The following is a 16640-nucleotide window of genomic DNA, read 5'->3' as shown; positions in this document are numbered from 1 at the left end:
CTTGACAGATGAGTCCCCGCCTGAATGCTGGCCGAATAGGATGTTGACAGCTCTGTACGCACATTCACTGCAGTGATAAACGAGGAGCTTATCAGAGCAGTGAATGTGTGTGTGCGCGTACCAATGCACAACGCTTTCCAACATTTTTGCACAGCTGTACGGGGCTGACAGAAAGTTCCCAAGAAGTGAAATGGATGCTGTTTAATGGCTTTTCTCATAACAACGTTGTGGAAATCAGCAACGGAACAGCTTTAAGAACAAAGACAGGACAACTAAATCTATCTTTTCTCTGGATGAAGATTAATTATATGGCTGTCCATGGCTACACTCATTTCTGTTTCGCAGCAATACATCCATTTACAGTTAAAAAAAATTTGATTTAAGCATGAAGGATTTGTTTTCATCTCCCCACTGCTCCCTGAATTTAAATGTGAAGTGGAGGCTGAAAGGAACTCTGTGACACCCGTTACAAATTGAATGGCAGTGATGCACTGGCTCAACATGTGGTTCTTAATTTTCATCCCTTATTAATTTACCAGAGAAACCGTTTTGAGCCCAAAGTAGTTCCACTGTTATAAGAATGCGGCGGTCTATTCGACTATTCGCACTTCGACTCAGTCTCGGCATCCATTCACAAAGGTACGCATAAGAGGGAACATTGACAGGCAAAAAGAAAGAAGAGGAAGAACTTTCAGTCAGAATGGAATAGCACTCTGGCTTACACTGTAGACTGGGTCAGGGCACTAGAAGAAAGCTTGAAAGGTGGACAGACTTACAAACTTCTCTAGGAACGCGGATTGGTGGCCCCTCTGCATTTATGCACAACAGTCTGTCCTTCTGAGGAAAATAAAAATGCCCCCTTTTCCTTTTAGTGTGTTTATTTTTCAACGCAAGGATCTCAAGCCAAAATGAAACATTACCAACAAGTAGAAAAACCCCGTTAAAAGCAGCAAGCTGCGTGACCTTGTTTACCGACATCTGGGTGGAGAAAAACATCAGTAACAGCACCGCAAGTTAAACAAACTATGCTGAACAGAGCAAGCAGCCACCGGCCTTTCTATTTGGCGTACCTGATCTCCTGACTGCTATAAACTGGTGCAGGAAGTCCACGCTACCAGTTCCACCCAGCTTACGCCAGGTGACCACGGAAGTTCAACAAAGCACGTGGAGATACATAGTTAAGGGAAATCAGGAAAGTTGCAATGAACAAAAAAAATGCAAAACTTTTCAGTTCCCTGCCGCTGCAGCGATATTTCCATGAAAAATTTTGGAATATTTTAACATTCTGACCAATTGTTGCAGTCAAGAGAGGAAGAACTGGGCCTAGTTGGTTGTACATGATGCTTTCAACGTGCTAAATCCTTTACATGACGGACAAAAAAGACACACAAAAGACGGACCACAAACGAATAACTGTTTACTCAGTTAAAAAAGTCGTGGCGTGTGTTCTTTGTTCTATGAAAAAAAGGAAAGCCTCTCATAGCCTGAGTCGCTTTGGGACATTAAACCCCACAAACCAAACCAAACCTTCCTTACTAAAAAACTGTCAGTCTGTGCTCTGCCTTGTGTGTTAAGGCGTTAAGGCGAAAGCCTTTCTTGGCTCCTGTGCACCGTGTACAAAAAGTGTGACCAGAAATTGTTGAACTGAGAAAAACGATCTGTCGTTTCCAGCGGGAACCGAAACACTATGCCTACAATATCCCCAGCAATATGGGAGAACTTTCGAGGAACAGAAACTCAAAAAGCTCATACCTCGAACCACTGAGCTGCATAATGCAAGCCCAGTAAATACCAGTAATTCCTCACCATAACAAATGTAAAAAATTCAGGGGGGCCAACACAAGCATCGAGATGCATAGCCAACTAGGGAGCTCTTTCAGAGCAGCATACACTATCCGCACTAAAGCGCACTGCTCTCTGAATAGACACTTCGATGATCGAGGTGGTTCAGCATGACAGTCCATCACTTGGCTTCCCATAAACTAGATAGACCCATCAACATGAACTAATCACAAGGCACATCCCAGTTCTTCCGAATGGGCAAAAAACAATCCCCATATGGCATGACTGTGATGTGCTTTTTTAGCGTCCACTCTAATATGTCCCAGAAAAGCACAGCCTTCCGGCACTGAATAAAGCGGTGTTTAATGATCTCTCACATGTTGCACAGGTGTCAATTCACCAGTCATGGCACAAACATCTGCTTGGTGTGAAGCCATGTCTTAAGAGGAAGCGTTGATGCGTGCAGTTTCAAAAAGAACGTTTTTGGGGCAGACTGAATGCACATGAGCTTAACAAGCTTTAAAACACTAGGGTCGAGAAACTCCTGATAATGTTGCCAATACAAAGGCATGGGGAACAAAGACTTAGTAAGAACCTGAGTCATCTGCCTTCTGATAAGCTATAGAGGTTATCTAAAGAAAAGCGCACAGTGAAAAAATTGAAGGAAATCCCCATAGAGTCCCTTTATGCACGCGTCCAGCCGTTGCGAATAAGTACGGCAAGTGAGAATGGAAATACCTGATAAGCAAAGATACTAAAACAGGATGGTTCGCCAAATTGAAAAAAAGAAAAACAGATGCGAAACTAGCTGGTGTACGAACAAGTGAACAAGACTTAATTTGCCAAACGCTACGGGAAGAAACAGGTTACCATGACGCATGGGCTCCCACTGAGAGCACCGTATGAAAGTTGCGAATATTCTGTGTATTGTCTGCACCTTCTTTCTCGCAAAATGTAGAACTAGTAGGACGGTCCAAGCTTTGCAAACAAGAATGTTTTGAAAATTTGCACAAGAGCAAACACCGAAAGTTTTCAACCCATCCACACCTCAGTTTTTCCCCTAATAGCTAAGATTTCTGAATCACGATATCGTCCACTTTTGTGAACCTGTTGCAGAATAACCCCTAGGTAGCGTAAGGGGCCACAATCCAAACTTGTGCCCCCAAAAAGGCTCTGCCTCTTACCCCATTGGCCCAACCAGAATCCTTTGGGTTTGCCTTTAAATAAGAGCTACAACAGATACCGCACAAAACTTTTCAGTTAAATGCAAGGCCTTGAATACACTGTTTTTCTCAGAAAAAAAAAGGGCAAAATCATCAGCATAGGCTGCAATCTTAATTTCACAGTGAGCCAGGGAGAAACCTCGAACAGCAGCACTGTTGATAATGCTGAGCCAAACAGGTTCAAGATATAGGATGAACAGCAAAGGCGACAATGGACACCCTTGGCAAACAGATGATTTCAGTGGAATCGGTTTGGTTAGCTCTTGATTGGCTATTAGCCTTGTATAGAGCTCCTCATAGCACAGCCTTACCCCCTTGAGCAAAATATTGTTACGGGGATGCACTTAATGTAACAGCACTGCGATGGGCTGAACTCGGCGCTGAGACTTCAGTAGCCGTGCAGTGTCCACTCTGTGAGCGTCGTCCTCTTTTTCAACGCTTTGTGTCGTCCTCTTCGTCAGTGAGCACATCACTTTGGTACCGCGTTTCCAGGTAACACTACCCCCCTCGGCAAAAGGCAGCGTCCCGGTGCGTATTAGGCGTGCGATGTGGAGGGGGAGTAATATGGCTTTAGGCGGGCGACATGTACGATTTCGGAAGTGGGTGTAGCAGTCGGTGACTTTGGGTGGAGCGGTGAAATCTCATAGGTAACGTCGGTCACTGGGCGTAGTACACGGTAAGGACCTGTGTAGTGGGGCAGAAGTTTTTGACACAACCCCACACGACGGCACGGAAGCCAGAGCAACACCAGAGATCCGGGAGGGTAGTGCACATCGCGGTGGCGAGCGTCGTAGCGGCGTTTTTGAGTTTCTTGAGAGATGGTGAGATTCTGACGAGCAATCTGGCGAGCAGCGTCGGCTCGGGCGATGGTATCGCGGGCATAGGTTGTGACGGGGCTAGCGGCGGAGAGCAAAGTGTCGAAGGGCAGTAAGGGGTCTCTTCCAAAGAGAAGATAGAATGGAGAGTACCCAGCAGTGTCATGACGCGAAGAGTTATATGCAAAGGTGACAAATGGCAGACTAATATCCCAGTCGCGATGACTGTCGGATACGTACATTGCGAGCATGTCGGTGAGTGTGCGGTTAAGACGCTCCGTAAGGCCGTTCGTCTGAGGGTGATACGCAGTGGTGAACTTGTGCCGAACGGAGCAAGAACGAAGTATTTCCTCAACAACTCGGGAAAGGAAACAGCGACCACGGTCGGTAAGGAGTTGACGGGGAGCACCATGGTGTAGTATGACGTCGTACAAAAGGAAGTCAGCAACGTCTGTGGCGCAGCTGGTTGGAATGGCGCGAGTGATCACGTACCGCGTGGCATAATCGGTGGCCACAGCGATCCATTTGTTTCCCGACAAGGACTCGGGGAAGGGCCCTAGGAGGTCAAGGCCAACACGAGAAAATGGCTCAGTCGGGATAGCAATCGGCTGCAGGTGTCCAGGTGGTAGCACAGGGGGTTTCTTCCGGCGTTGACAGAGGTCGCAAGCGGCTACATAACGTTGGACAGAGCGGTAGAGTCCAGGCCAGAAGAAACGCCGGCGCACGCGGTCGTATGTGCGTGAGAGGCCAAGATGACCAGCTGTAGGAGCGTCGTGCATTTGTTCGAGAACGGCGGAGCGTAGGTGTTGGGGAACGACCAGCAAGTGCTCAGCACCATCAGGTCGCATGTTGCGGCGGTATAGCGTATTCCCATGAAGGAAGAACAGGGCGAGGGAAGAGTCACGGCTGTGTGTGCGGAGGCGGTCGATGAGAGAACTGAGGGTTGGGTCCAACCGCTGTTCGTCGGCAATGTGGGAAAAGTCCGATATAGAGAAGACCCAGGGGTCCGACTCATGGTCAGTAGAGGAAGGGGGATCGACGGGATAACGGGACAGACAGTCTGCATCCTGGTGAAGCCGACCGGATTTGTATTCAACGGAAAAGGTATACTCCTGCAAGCGCAGTGCCCAGCGGCCGAGGCGGCCAGCAGGATCCTTCAGGGAAGAGAGCCAACATAAGGCGTGGTGATCGGTAATTACAGTGAAGGGTCGGCCAAACAAATAGGGTCTGAATTTTCCAACGGCCCAAACGAGAGCCAGGCACTCCCGCTCCGTAATAGAATAGTTCTGTTCTGCTGATGACAGGAGACGACTGGCGTAGGCAATAACGCAATGTTGGCCGCGTTGTCGCTGTGCAAGAATGGCACCAATCCCGTGGCCACTGGCGTCGGTGCGAAGTTCCGTCGGGGCAGACGGGTTGAAATGGGCCAACACAGGAGGATTGGTGAGAATAGCGATGAGGGTGGAGAATGCGTTAGCCTGTTCTGGTCCCCATGAGAAAGGAACGCCTTTCTTCAGCAGATTGGTGAGAGGACGAGCAACAGCGGCAAAGTTTGGGACGAACCGGCGAAAATAAGAACACAGTCCTATAAAGCTGCGGACATCACGGGGTGAACGGGGACATGGAAACGCACTGACAGCGCGAACTTTGTCGTGATCGGGTTGCACGCCGGTGGCATTCACCAAATGGCCAAGCACTTTAAGTTCGCGGCGACCAAAACTGCACTTCTTTGAGTTCAGTTGAAGTCCGGCACGGCGGAAAAGTGCCAAGATGGAAGAAAGGCGACTAAGATGGCTTTCGAACGAGGGCGAGAAGACAATCACGTCATCCAAGTAACATAGACAAGTCGTCCATTTGAAGCCGCGGAGTAAGGAGTCCATCATGCGTTCAAACGTAGCAGGGGCGTTGCAAAGTCCAAAAGGCATAACCTTAAATTGGTAAAGTCCATCGGGTGTGACAAAAGCTGTCTTCTCGCGGTCTTGTTCGTCAACAGAGATCTGCCAGTAGCCGCTACGAAGGTCGATGGAGGAAAAGTAGCGGGCTCCATGTAAACAGTCCAAGGCATCGTCTATTCGCGGCAGCGGGTAAACATCTTTCCTTGTAATCTTGTTCAGATGTCGATAGTCGACACAAAAGCGCCAACTGTCGTCTTTCTTTCTAACGAGCACAACAGGAGATGCCCAGGGGCTGTTCGAAGGTTCGATGATATCGTTGCCCAACATCTTGTCGACCTCCTGCTGGATGACTTGGCGCTCAGAAAGGGACACACGATAAGGCCTCCGATGTACAGGCTTTGCATCGCCGGTGTCAATGCGGTGAGTCACAACTGATGTTTGGCCCAGAGAACCGGCAGCAAAGTCAAAAATGTCGGAGAAGGATAACAAAAGGTTGCGCAGGTCCTGAGCGTGTTCGGGGCTGAGGTCAGAGGCAATCATTTCGGAAATAGGGTCGGTAATTGTGGTGGAGAGTACGGGTGTTGGAAGGACGCTTGAATGTGGGCCAGGAGTGAGTGCACAAATGGTGCAGTCTGTGAGGGGGGACAAGGTAGCAAGGGATATTCCTTCGGGAAGAACTTGGGGTGACAGACTGAAGTTCAGGATAGGAAGGTAGGTGCTGTTCTGTGTAACGCGTACAATGAGATGAGGAAGAACGACGTTGCGGTCAAGAAAGACCTCAGTGATAGGGCAAGCAAGATAGTCACCGTCAGGCACAGGCGGGAAAGGTGACAGAGGTAGGTAAACAGCAGAGTCAGGGGGCAGGCGAGCGAACTCAGTGGAGCGAAGGCGGGGTGCAGATGGAGGATGTTCTGAGCAGACAGGTAGGTCCAAACGAAGAAGGCCGCTGGAGCAGTCGATAAGGGCAGAGTGGGCCGTTAAAAAGTCAAGGCCGAGGATCACATTGTGAGGGCACTGGTTGAGGACAGTGAACAAAACAGGGATGTGATGACCGGCAAGGGTGACTCGGGCTGTGCACTGCCCAGTGACGGCAGCAGTACTGCCATCGGCAACACGAACGGTGGGCGAAGCGGCGGGGGTCTGTACTTTCTTGAGGCGGCGGCAGAACGATGAGCTCATGATCGAGACTTGGGCACCAGTGTCAATGAGGGCAGAGACGGGAACACCATCCACGAACAGGGACAGGAGGTTACAGGGCGAAGAAATGGGCAGTAGAGGATTTCCAGGTCGGGGTACCAATGCAGCGTCACCTCCGGGAGCTGCATTGGCTAGTTTCCCGTGAAGCGGCCGGCAGAGGACGGCGAGGAACTGCGGCCAGGAAGAGGTGAACGGGAACGGCGGGCTGGCGGGGAAGGAGACCGACTGGACACAGGAGGAGGCGGAGTAGTATCGGTGCGGGGCGGCTCATAACGAGGCGTGAAACCAATATTTGCACGTTACAAGATTGCAAACAAGAAATTGTGACAGACTTTATAAAACACTTTAGCAAGGTCAATATGAGAATATGAGTTAGAGTTACCTGGCCTGTCTGGTTGGTTTCTGGGGTTTAATGTCTCAAAGCGACTTAGGCTATGAGAGACGCCGCAGTGGAGGACTCCGGAAATTTCGACCACCTGGGGTTCTTTAACGTGCACTGACATCGTACAGCACACGGGCACCTTGCTTTTCGCCTCCATCGAAAAGCTGCCGCCGAGGCCGGGTACCTGGCCTGTCTCATTTGATACTGTCTCTAACACCGAACATACAATATGAATATGGGTTTGTATACTGCGACCTCTAATGCCACAGACCTGAAGCATTACTATTAAGTTTGTGACTACCGGCTGCATACGGCCACCATGAACCTTAGCAAGAAAAAATTGTTTCTCACGCCAGGCTCATGAGAAACAGATCATAATTCTCCTTGTCTTGAGTAAGGACGATACTAGTACCAATCACAATTCCGCTGCAGTTGGTGATAATGAAAACGGTGATAGTAGCGATAGTGATGATGTTAGTATCAGTAGAAATAACAGTGCTTTAGTTGAAGATAGCAGCAACAGCAATGATGATAGTAGCAATGACAACGATGCATTTATTTGATAACGGTAATGACAGTAGCAGCAATAATGATGATGAGAGTACTGATGACAATGATGATTCAGTTAATGAAACAGCCCTGTAAAGCGGCTTTTTGGCGATTTCCTCTCTTAAGTTTGCAACCTTTTTGTGCTGTGCTGTAAAAGATTTAGTGCGTTAAAAGCATAAAGCAAGAGATGACTTCCAGTAAGGCATTCCCCATTTCAGATGGCTATTGCTTAGCCCTTGCACTGATAATTCTTTTGGAGAAGCTTTCTCCAGAGGTATGAGAAACTGCATGATATATTCCTGTGGGCATAAACAAACCCTACTGACAGTTTTAAGCATTCTTAACATATGAAATGACAGATATTAGAACCGGGTTCAAACCCGACCACCGGAAGCTGCGTACTGTAGGAGGTGAAATGGAGAGGCGTCCATAGTGCTGTCTGATGTCAGTGTACATTAAAGATCCTCGGGTGGTCAAAATTACTCATGAGCCCTCCACTACGGCTCCTCTTTCGCTTTCCACTTTCGCTCCCTCCCTTACGACATGGCTCAGGCATCCACAAAAAGAAGTGTGACAAATACTGTGCCTTTCCTTTCCTATAAACCAATTTACATTTATTTACTATACTACACGGCAAGAACCCTTTTAATCAATAAATTCCAAAAGTTCATAATGATAATTACAGTTCATGAAACAAGGTATGAGTTAACAGTATACTTCTCGTGTGTGAGCAAAGTGCGATGGCTGAGACTGTGGAGACAAAGTTACGATCATAGAAAGTCTTTATTTTGCCTATGCACCCAAAATCTTATTTTCCTTTGTGAACTTCGGGGAGATTAATTTAAATGATGCTGGCTTTTCATTATATCTGAGTCCCTCTCATCTATCCACTGCAAAGGGAGACCTTCTCTCCATTCTGCCACCTGTCATCAGTAGCAGGTGGCTCTCTTATGTACTAACTGTAGAAGGTGGCACAAAGCTCTTGCCAGCCACCAGGTAACACGCGGCAGAGAGAACCACAATGCTTTTACCTGGTGATGAACTTCTTATCATTAGCGCAATAATAAGGCCCTTCAAATTTATCATGATCATCACTGTCCAGTGCAGCTATCTTAGTCTTTCCAGCACTGGTATCAAGGTTGCATACATGAACCCTGTGAAGCACATCTGAAGGACTGAGCGAAGCAAGTTACTTTTTTCAAGGTGAGAAGATTCTATAATGACTGCATTTAAGGCTATGACATGACAGATTGACAGTCTTGTGAATGATGATTATGTGGAGTGACATTGGCTTGAAGTGCCTTTGACATCTGACAAGGAAGCAAGCACAGTCAACAGGGGAAGCAAGTCGCAGCTACTCCAGTCCACAGCACGGGGAAGCTCTTGACTGAGTTAATATCCTCTCAGAAAAAGTACTTCTCTACAACACTGCCAAATTTTAGAAGACTAATCCAGCTAGGTTTTGTGGTAGTGTGGGCTCTTATCAAATTTTTTAAAATTCTGAAATCTTTACAGAACCAAAGTTGCTCATGTTATGAAAAATTATTTCCACTATTGTATTCTCTCCCAAAGATGACATTGCTAACATGTTTTTACCATCCACTTCAGACCCAAATTTCATTGCGTTTGAAGGTGTCTTGTCACTCATATTAAATCTGAAAGAAAAATTGGCTGGAGGTTCAGATAACATTCCTTATTCATTCTTTCGCCGCTATGCTGAACCAGTGTCCCGTATATTAGTGTCTGTTTTTCGCCTCTCGTTATGCGCTGCTATTTTACTGGATGACTAGCATGTTGCTCGTGTTATAGCGGTTCACAAGAAAGTTGATCACCTCTTAATCAAAAACTGCCGCCGTACATCTGTAAATTATTACAGCATATCATGTCACATTTTCTTACCAAGGTCACCATTTGTTGTCCCCACTCCAACACGACTTTCGTAAAGGATAACCTACGTGTACTCAACTAGTAACAACAGTCCACAACATTGCTAAAGTTCTTGACTCCACTGGCCAAGTCGATTTCATTTTTATCAACTTTAGCAAGGCTTTTGATCGGGTTCCTCATAGCAAACTTTTGATTAAACTGAAACATTTAGATATTCCTTCCTTTATAATAAATTGGATAAATGAGTACCTCTCAAATCGCACCCGAAGAGGGCATTTTCCAATTCTTTATCTGTTTTATTGAGAGTTCCACAGGGAAGTGTTTTAGGGCCTATCCTTTTCCTAATTAATGTCAATGACATAACTACTCAAATTCATCCAGACATCAGCATCCACCTCTTTGCAGATAATTGCCTTCTCTATAAGCAAATAACATATGAAAATGACCAAGAAAAGTTACTCGACAGCTTAATGAATATTAGTGAATAGTGTCCGGTACCAGGTATGACGCTAAACTCCGAAAAAACAGTACTGCTCCACGTCACAAATAAAAAGCATCCTTATGTCTTTCTTATGCTATTGATGGTCACCCTTGAAAGGAAGTAAATGAATATAAATACTTAGGAATCACAATTATTAATACTCTTTCATGATCTAAGTATACAACAAACACTTGTGCATCTGCTACACGTGAACTCGGCTTTTTAGGACATAAGTTAAAAAAGGCACCCTCTGAACTAAAACTTCAAGCCTATAAGGAATTTATTTTGCCAAAACTTGAGTATGCTTCCCTGGTTCGGGATCCCTTCTACATAAAAGGCAAACTAAAGCTGGAAATGGTTAAAGATGTGATGTTTGTCTCACATTTAATAAATATAGAGCTACAGATTCTATTTCAAAGGTCCTATCAGGTCTGAAAACTAGGAGGAAAATTGTGCAACTTAGATTTTTATTTTACATTTACAAAAAGTCCCTGAACATTGACTCAAACAATTATATTAGGCCATGTTTACCACGCTCATCACAAGACACAGACATGCCCATAATTTGCTCCCTTGTACCGCGGGCACCAATTTGTTCAAATAATCATTCTTTCCACAAGCAATAATAGAGTGCAACAACCTGCCTCCAACCGTTTTTTCTTCGGAAAGTTTCGAGTGTTATTTAGAAAGTGCATTCCATTTTTAATGTTTTTACTTTCCTGCTGTTATCTTTCTTCAGATGTTCTACAGATGCCCAATTTTATGTTTTGTGCTCTTGTAAGTATTCTTTTACTGGTATGGTTGCGCTGCTGTGTGATCACCTTTTTTGTGCTTCTGTTAAATAAAGCACGCATTAAGAAGCACTGGCCTGTACCGTAACTCTACTTTCCCTCCTGCTTGATCTTCCGAGACTGCAGTAATTCCAAATAAAAATGACACTGCCACGCCACAAAACATGGTGACAAGCCTTACATGCCATTGAGACCCATGCCAGCAGAGTCGGTAACATGTTCAGCATCTATTAAGTGGTAAAACAAGTGAAGCCCATCATTCCCATCCCAGCTCTCAGTATCAAAAATCATTATTTGCTTTGTTTAAGAGCAAAGAAAGTTTTAGGTATTCTTTACATAGCATGTTTTTTTTCATTTCTACCATGATCATGTTACATATTTCGGTCAGTGTTCTGTCCCTTTAAACAAGGTTTCCTTGGTCCCCCATTTTTTGCAACTGCTACCATAGTGGCTGAGGTGCTTGACATGCATGCAGAAAACCCGTCTTCTAATGTACGCAGTGATTGTGAAACTGCATTTCTGCCGTGACCTCCTAAACACGATCCATGACCCAAGCTCACCCAGATGTGGCAGCTCACCATTACCAAAGGTCAGAGTGCCCAGTATGTAGGTCACAAGGTGCTATTCACTTTACAAGCATGGAACCCTTTATTAAGCCATACTGCAAAAAAAAAATAAATAAATAAATAAAAATCGAAACAAAGACTATCTAGCATGAGATGGACTCCAAATCAAGATTAAAGCTGAAGTTAGGGATGGAAGCAGGCTCGAACATTTCGAAGCAGCCTTGAAGCAATGAAATGAGTGTTGGAGCATTCTAATGAAGGCTTGGAGTATGTTTCTAAGATCAAACGCCTTTGATAATTGCAGTTCCTGTCCCTGACATACAAGGTCCCCAATGTCTTTCCGTTTTATGCAAAACAATCGATGCTTTTCCAACTAGTATGCACGAATCTCCGGCAAGACAAGACAAACGACCAAAGCAGGTATGAATGTTTAAAATAACGAAGGCTGACCTAAGCAACGATTCGGAAAAGATTAGCAGCAAGCAGAATGCTTGCCTCCACGCTTCATAACTGAAGACCTGGCCTTCCTAAAGCTTTTGCCCATTTTGACTTGATAGATTTAAACATGGTCTACTCTTACAATTTGTTTAAGCAGTGCCGCTAGTTTGGAGCTCTCATGAACGGGCACGACATTTCTGCTCGCTACCTTGTGCATATCCTTCTTGATCTTATGCCCGGGCTAACAAATACCTGAGCACTGGTCAGTAGTGCCTTCAGGGAAGATATATAGTACTGAAGGGCAGCTTTTCCTCCTCCTTTACTTCTGCCAGTAGCGCCTCATGTTTTTGCTTAAGCGATGATGGGGTTTCAATTTGAACAGCTTGATGATAGGCCCTTGACGCCTTTCAACACCCTTGAGAAGGTTTCTAATGATTAGCACCTTGGGCATACCACTCTACAACCATGCTTTTCTTTGACGTAGGCCTACATGCTTGTCATTAACAAAGGGGCCGGATGGTGAAGCAAAAGCATTAGAACAAGTAGTGCAGTTTTTGCACCCGGACAAGATCCCTAAAGGAATTTTCACTATATACTTCACTTGTTATCCTCGCCTCTCTCCAAAGGTGATTCAAAGCTGAGAGGAGGTGCTAAATGATCTGCACAGTGCATTCTTTCGTAACTGATTCAACCTATTGAATCTGCTTGCAAGCAAATGTTTACTACGCTCCACACTTCCATAGTTTTCAAAAATTTTATTTGTATTAAGCTCTGTGCACAATGCGCTATACCTCTGTCACCGGTGCACTGCCATTGTTGCAGTGTTCAGCTAAATTTCATAATAAAACACTACCGCAGCCTGTTTGAAGCAGTTTTCGAGCAATATTGTGTTTTGGAGGAGGATGGACCAGTGAAAGCCATTTGGAGTAGAATGGAGAAAATGAACCCACACTTCCATGTGGCCCTGTTAAGTAGAACATGCAATGTGTGCATTCATTTTCTTCTGATTCTGTTTTTCTTGAAATCCAACTACCGAGGTAGAAGCCAGAAGAGCCGTTCCAGCCCGAGGTGCATAATATGTTACATTGTAGCAGGGAGAAGCTCACCAGTGCTAATCACAAAACGCAGTAAAACAGGAAATTGGGCTAGCTGCTGATTTCCCATGACAGGAAGAATGTTATAGCGAATGTCCTGTTCTCTTTAGATTCGCGTGTCTGCGTTTCTTTTTTTTTTTTTCTTTTTTTAGCGCAGTCACATTCTTCCAGACGTAAAGCGGAAAACGCACACTGGCGCGCAACGTATTTCGAGAGACGCGTGCGTTCATTAATGCACGTAAGGCCACCCGTGTAGGAGCCAGCTACAGCGCAACATTTTTACCGCATACCAGCCGCGGGGCGCGCTCAATGAATTCGCCGAGAGCAGGAAAGAAACAACTCGGCACCCGCGCTGGCTCCTCAAGAAGCGAACAGGGGCCGACGGAAGGCGTCCGGATGACATACTGACCCCAGGTCGCATACGAATCTGCCGCATTAACAGTTTCGCGGTACTTGGCCACCGTGCTCCACTGGCGTTGGGACAAACGACGGACTGATTGTCCTGTTTTTTTTTTTTTTTTTTTCTTCAAATCCACAGTTACGTCATGTTGCATAGAAATCAAGCTTAAACTCTTAACGTGAAGGTTGGATGCGCTGTCACAAAACCAGCAAGCTGTAATCAGGACAAAGGTTCCCTGAGACTCTTGGAATGCCATAAGAGCCACAAGGCGCAAGTTTCACTTCGGCGCGCTTTCGGTTCCTTGGTTGAACGGCGCGAATCGCCGCTCGATATAACTGATATAACTCGCGCAGAGTCCGGTGCGTTTCTGAGCAGATAATCGCGTGCCCTCGCACTGGGCGGTGCTGTTTCACGCGCGTACGATTATGCAGCCCTTCAATTGCTGTGCGTGTAGGGTTGTGTGTGCGGTTGTGAGTAGTAGTACGCTTGGCGGTGCGCACTCGCTTCGACCGGCCTTCAAGTGTCGCGGCAACGCGGCATGAAGATCAAAATCACCACCGCGAGAAGGAGCGAGCACGCGCGCGTGCGCCGGGAAGAAACTAGCGAAGCAAGAAAAGCCATGCATTTCGAAATGTTTCCGGGCGAGCAGTGAAAGAGGCGGGCGGTGTGCTGCGAACGAACTGCCAGGGCGGTGTTGTTGCTCACGCGCGAGCGTGCACGAAAAGTACAACACGCGAGCTCGGCATGCAGATTCAACACGTCCCTAACACCGCCGCGTGGGTGAGCCCACCCACCTCCCCTGAGCGCGCGAGAACAACGCGACGCGCACAGCACCGCTTGACCCGCGCGAGCTTTCATTTGCGAAAGGCGGACCCGCCGCTGTTACACCAGCGCGTCCTACAGCCAGCCTGCCAGCCGGTTCGGACGGCGACATTCCACGACAACCCACGTAGATGCACGCAGGCTCTACGACTGCGTGTTGACGCGTTACCAGCCGCCGCCCGTCTCGAAGTTAGTGAACGAAACTGCCGCGGGCGCCAAAAAGAACACAATTAAGGCACGCGCAGCACCTTTCCCGAATGAAGAATGAACGGACCGCACGACGTCTCGATCATCAGCGACCAGGAACGGCGACGTCGTCCTTGGCTCCGTAAAAATGAAACACGCTGGGCGCTCTCGGCGCGACATAATGGACCAACGGGGAGCAGAGTGGCGCGAGGATGGCGGTGGAGAAGAGTAGGGGGGTCAGCTCTTTTGTCGTTGTCGGCACCGCTGTATACGTTGTGCTTCATTCTTTTCGTCTTTTCCCCGTTGGTTGAGGGGCACAAAGAGGAATCCCTCCACCACTCGAGAGTAGTAGTAGGAAAGGAGCGGAGCAGCGCGTCGAAAAAAAAAAAAAAAAAGCAGCAAAACGAAGCAAATGGGAACCAGCGCGACCGGAAATACCAGGCAGGCTGCAAGCGTAGGGGCGACGGGCAGGTACACAGCGCGCGGCACAGCATACAACGGCGAAGCCACAATTGCGGTCTCCCGTGCTACAGTTGGTCTCAAAAACACACGCACCTCAATAAACAGAATCAATGCACGAAAAAACACAGCAAACCATAAAAAATGCAAGAATCCCGAAAGGAGCCCCCGGGCGAGGCAAGAAGTGACTCACGATGCGGCGCCGATTTTCGCCCCGGGGCAGAGAAAAAAAGACGAGATCGCGCGAATAGCGACTTGTTCCAACGCGCGCTCTGTTTGGCGGCAGGGGGCAAACACACATAGAGCACGAGCACTCGTATCGCCGTTGCAAGCATGCCGCACAGCGCGCGCGCTTTGCACTGCTCACCGTGTCGTTTCCTCCCGGGAACTCGCCGCCAGTTCCAGTGAAGACGAACAAAAAATAGCACTACAGCAAGCGCACCGCTCCGCACAAGAGATCACAGCACAGGCGGAGCCGCCGCCTTTGTTGACGCGCCGTCGTGGTTGCGCCGGCGGTGCTAGTGGCATACGCTTGTTGCTCGCTTGACGGGCCAGAACGACGGACGATGGTGGGCCAAACCCGCGATCACACACTTTGCTTCAACGCCGCCGCACACTCCACACTTCACTCGCGATGCGCGACCGGCCTGTCGACCCGCTCGGAGGTCACCGGTAATGTCGGACAGCAGCGGGTGTGTCAACCGCAGCTCCTCAGCGGCCAAAAGCGGCGAAATCCACGTTTCCGCCGAACCAACGACTCCACCGTGTCCATCTGCGGGTCGCCATCACGCACGGCGCTAGCTTGTGATATTTTGATTGTTTACCTCCTCGCTCTTCAATAGTACTCTCTATGCATCTTTTCTTTTCTTCTTTTTTTTTTTTTTTACCCTCAGTTCTCCTACTGGAGTGCTCGCTAGGCTTCAATGCATTTGCCTCAATGAGTTGCGACTGCAGCGGCTTCGCGCGGCGGTCACGTGAAACATCGTGCCCTCCCGCCACTTCGGCTCCGCTTGTTTCGCCTAGTTCGAGGGCTGCTCGCGCTCACGCTACTGCGGCATGTCGCGAGTCGATGTGCCGCCGCCGCCTTGTCAGCGACTCAGCGCAAAGTTGCATGGCTTTAGGCTTTAGCTCAGTCAGTGTAGCACTGCTGTCATCATGTTAGCACCACTTGCTGCTTTTGCAAGTTGACAACTATAAGTACTATGCCAGAGCCACAGACCGCCAGTTTAGAAAGACGCTACAAAGAAAATTGTGAGATTTTCGGCAGATGGCGTGAACTACAAGTGCGCGTAAATCAAAGCATGTTGGATGGAACCATAATGTGGGATAATAGCCAATCAGGATCATCTCATTTGGAAATGATTGATTTATAGAAAGAAGGCGCGGTAACGGTCTCACTTGTTTTCTGTGGACACCTCAACCGCGCCGCAAGGGAAGGTGGGAGTGAAAGTGGAAAGAGAGAAAGAGGAGCCGTGATGGAGGGCCATAGAGAAACATACTTACGTAACATACGTAAGTAGGTTTCTCTATGGGAGGGCTACGGAGTAATTTCGACCACCTGGGGATCTTTAACGTGCGATGACATCGCACAGTACACGGACGCCTCTTCGTTTCGCCTCCATCGAAACGTAGCCGCCGAGCTCGGGTTCGAACCCGGGTACTCCGGCACAGTA

The 16640-nt window shown here is 47.6% G+C and overlaps 1 protein-coding gene across 1 annotated transcript in view; it reads right to left on the bottom strand.

The window, feature by feature from the left end:
• Positions 1–15304, bottom strand: part of LOC146177107 (signal-induced proliferation-associated 1-like protein 2) — a 136282-nt gene extending 120978 nt beyond the window's left edge. The window contains exon 1 of the mRNA XM_084583097.1: positions 15161–15304. Within this exon, the coding sequence (XP_084439223.1) occupies positions 15161–15268 (108 nt within the window). The 5' untranslated portion in view covers positions 15269–15304. The remainder of the gene's footprint in view (positions 1–15160) is intronic.
• Between the last annotated feature and the right edge of the window lie 1336 nt (positions 15305–16640).

This window comes from Amblyomma maculatum, chromosome 10, assembly GCF_055883805.1.
Source record: "Amblyomma maculatum isolate TAMU_Amacu chromosome 10, ASM5588380v1, whole genome shotgun sequence".
NCBI lineage: Eukaryota > Metazoa > Arthropoda > Arachnida > Ixodida > Ixodidae > Amblyomma > Amblyomma maculatum.
The sequence above is the reverse complement of the archived record's forward strand: the minus strand, read 5'-3'. Positions and strand labels throughout refer to the sequence as shown.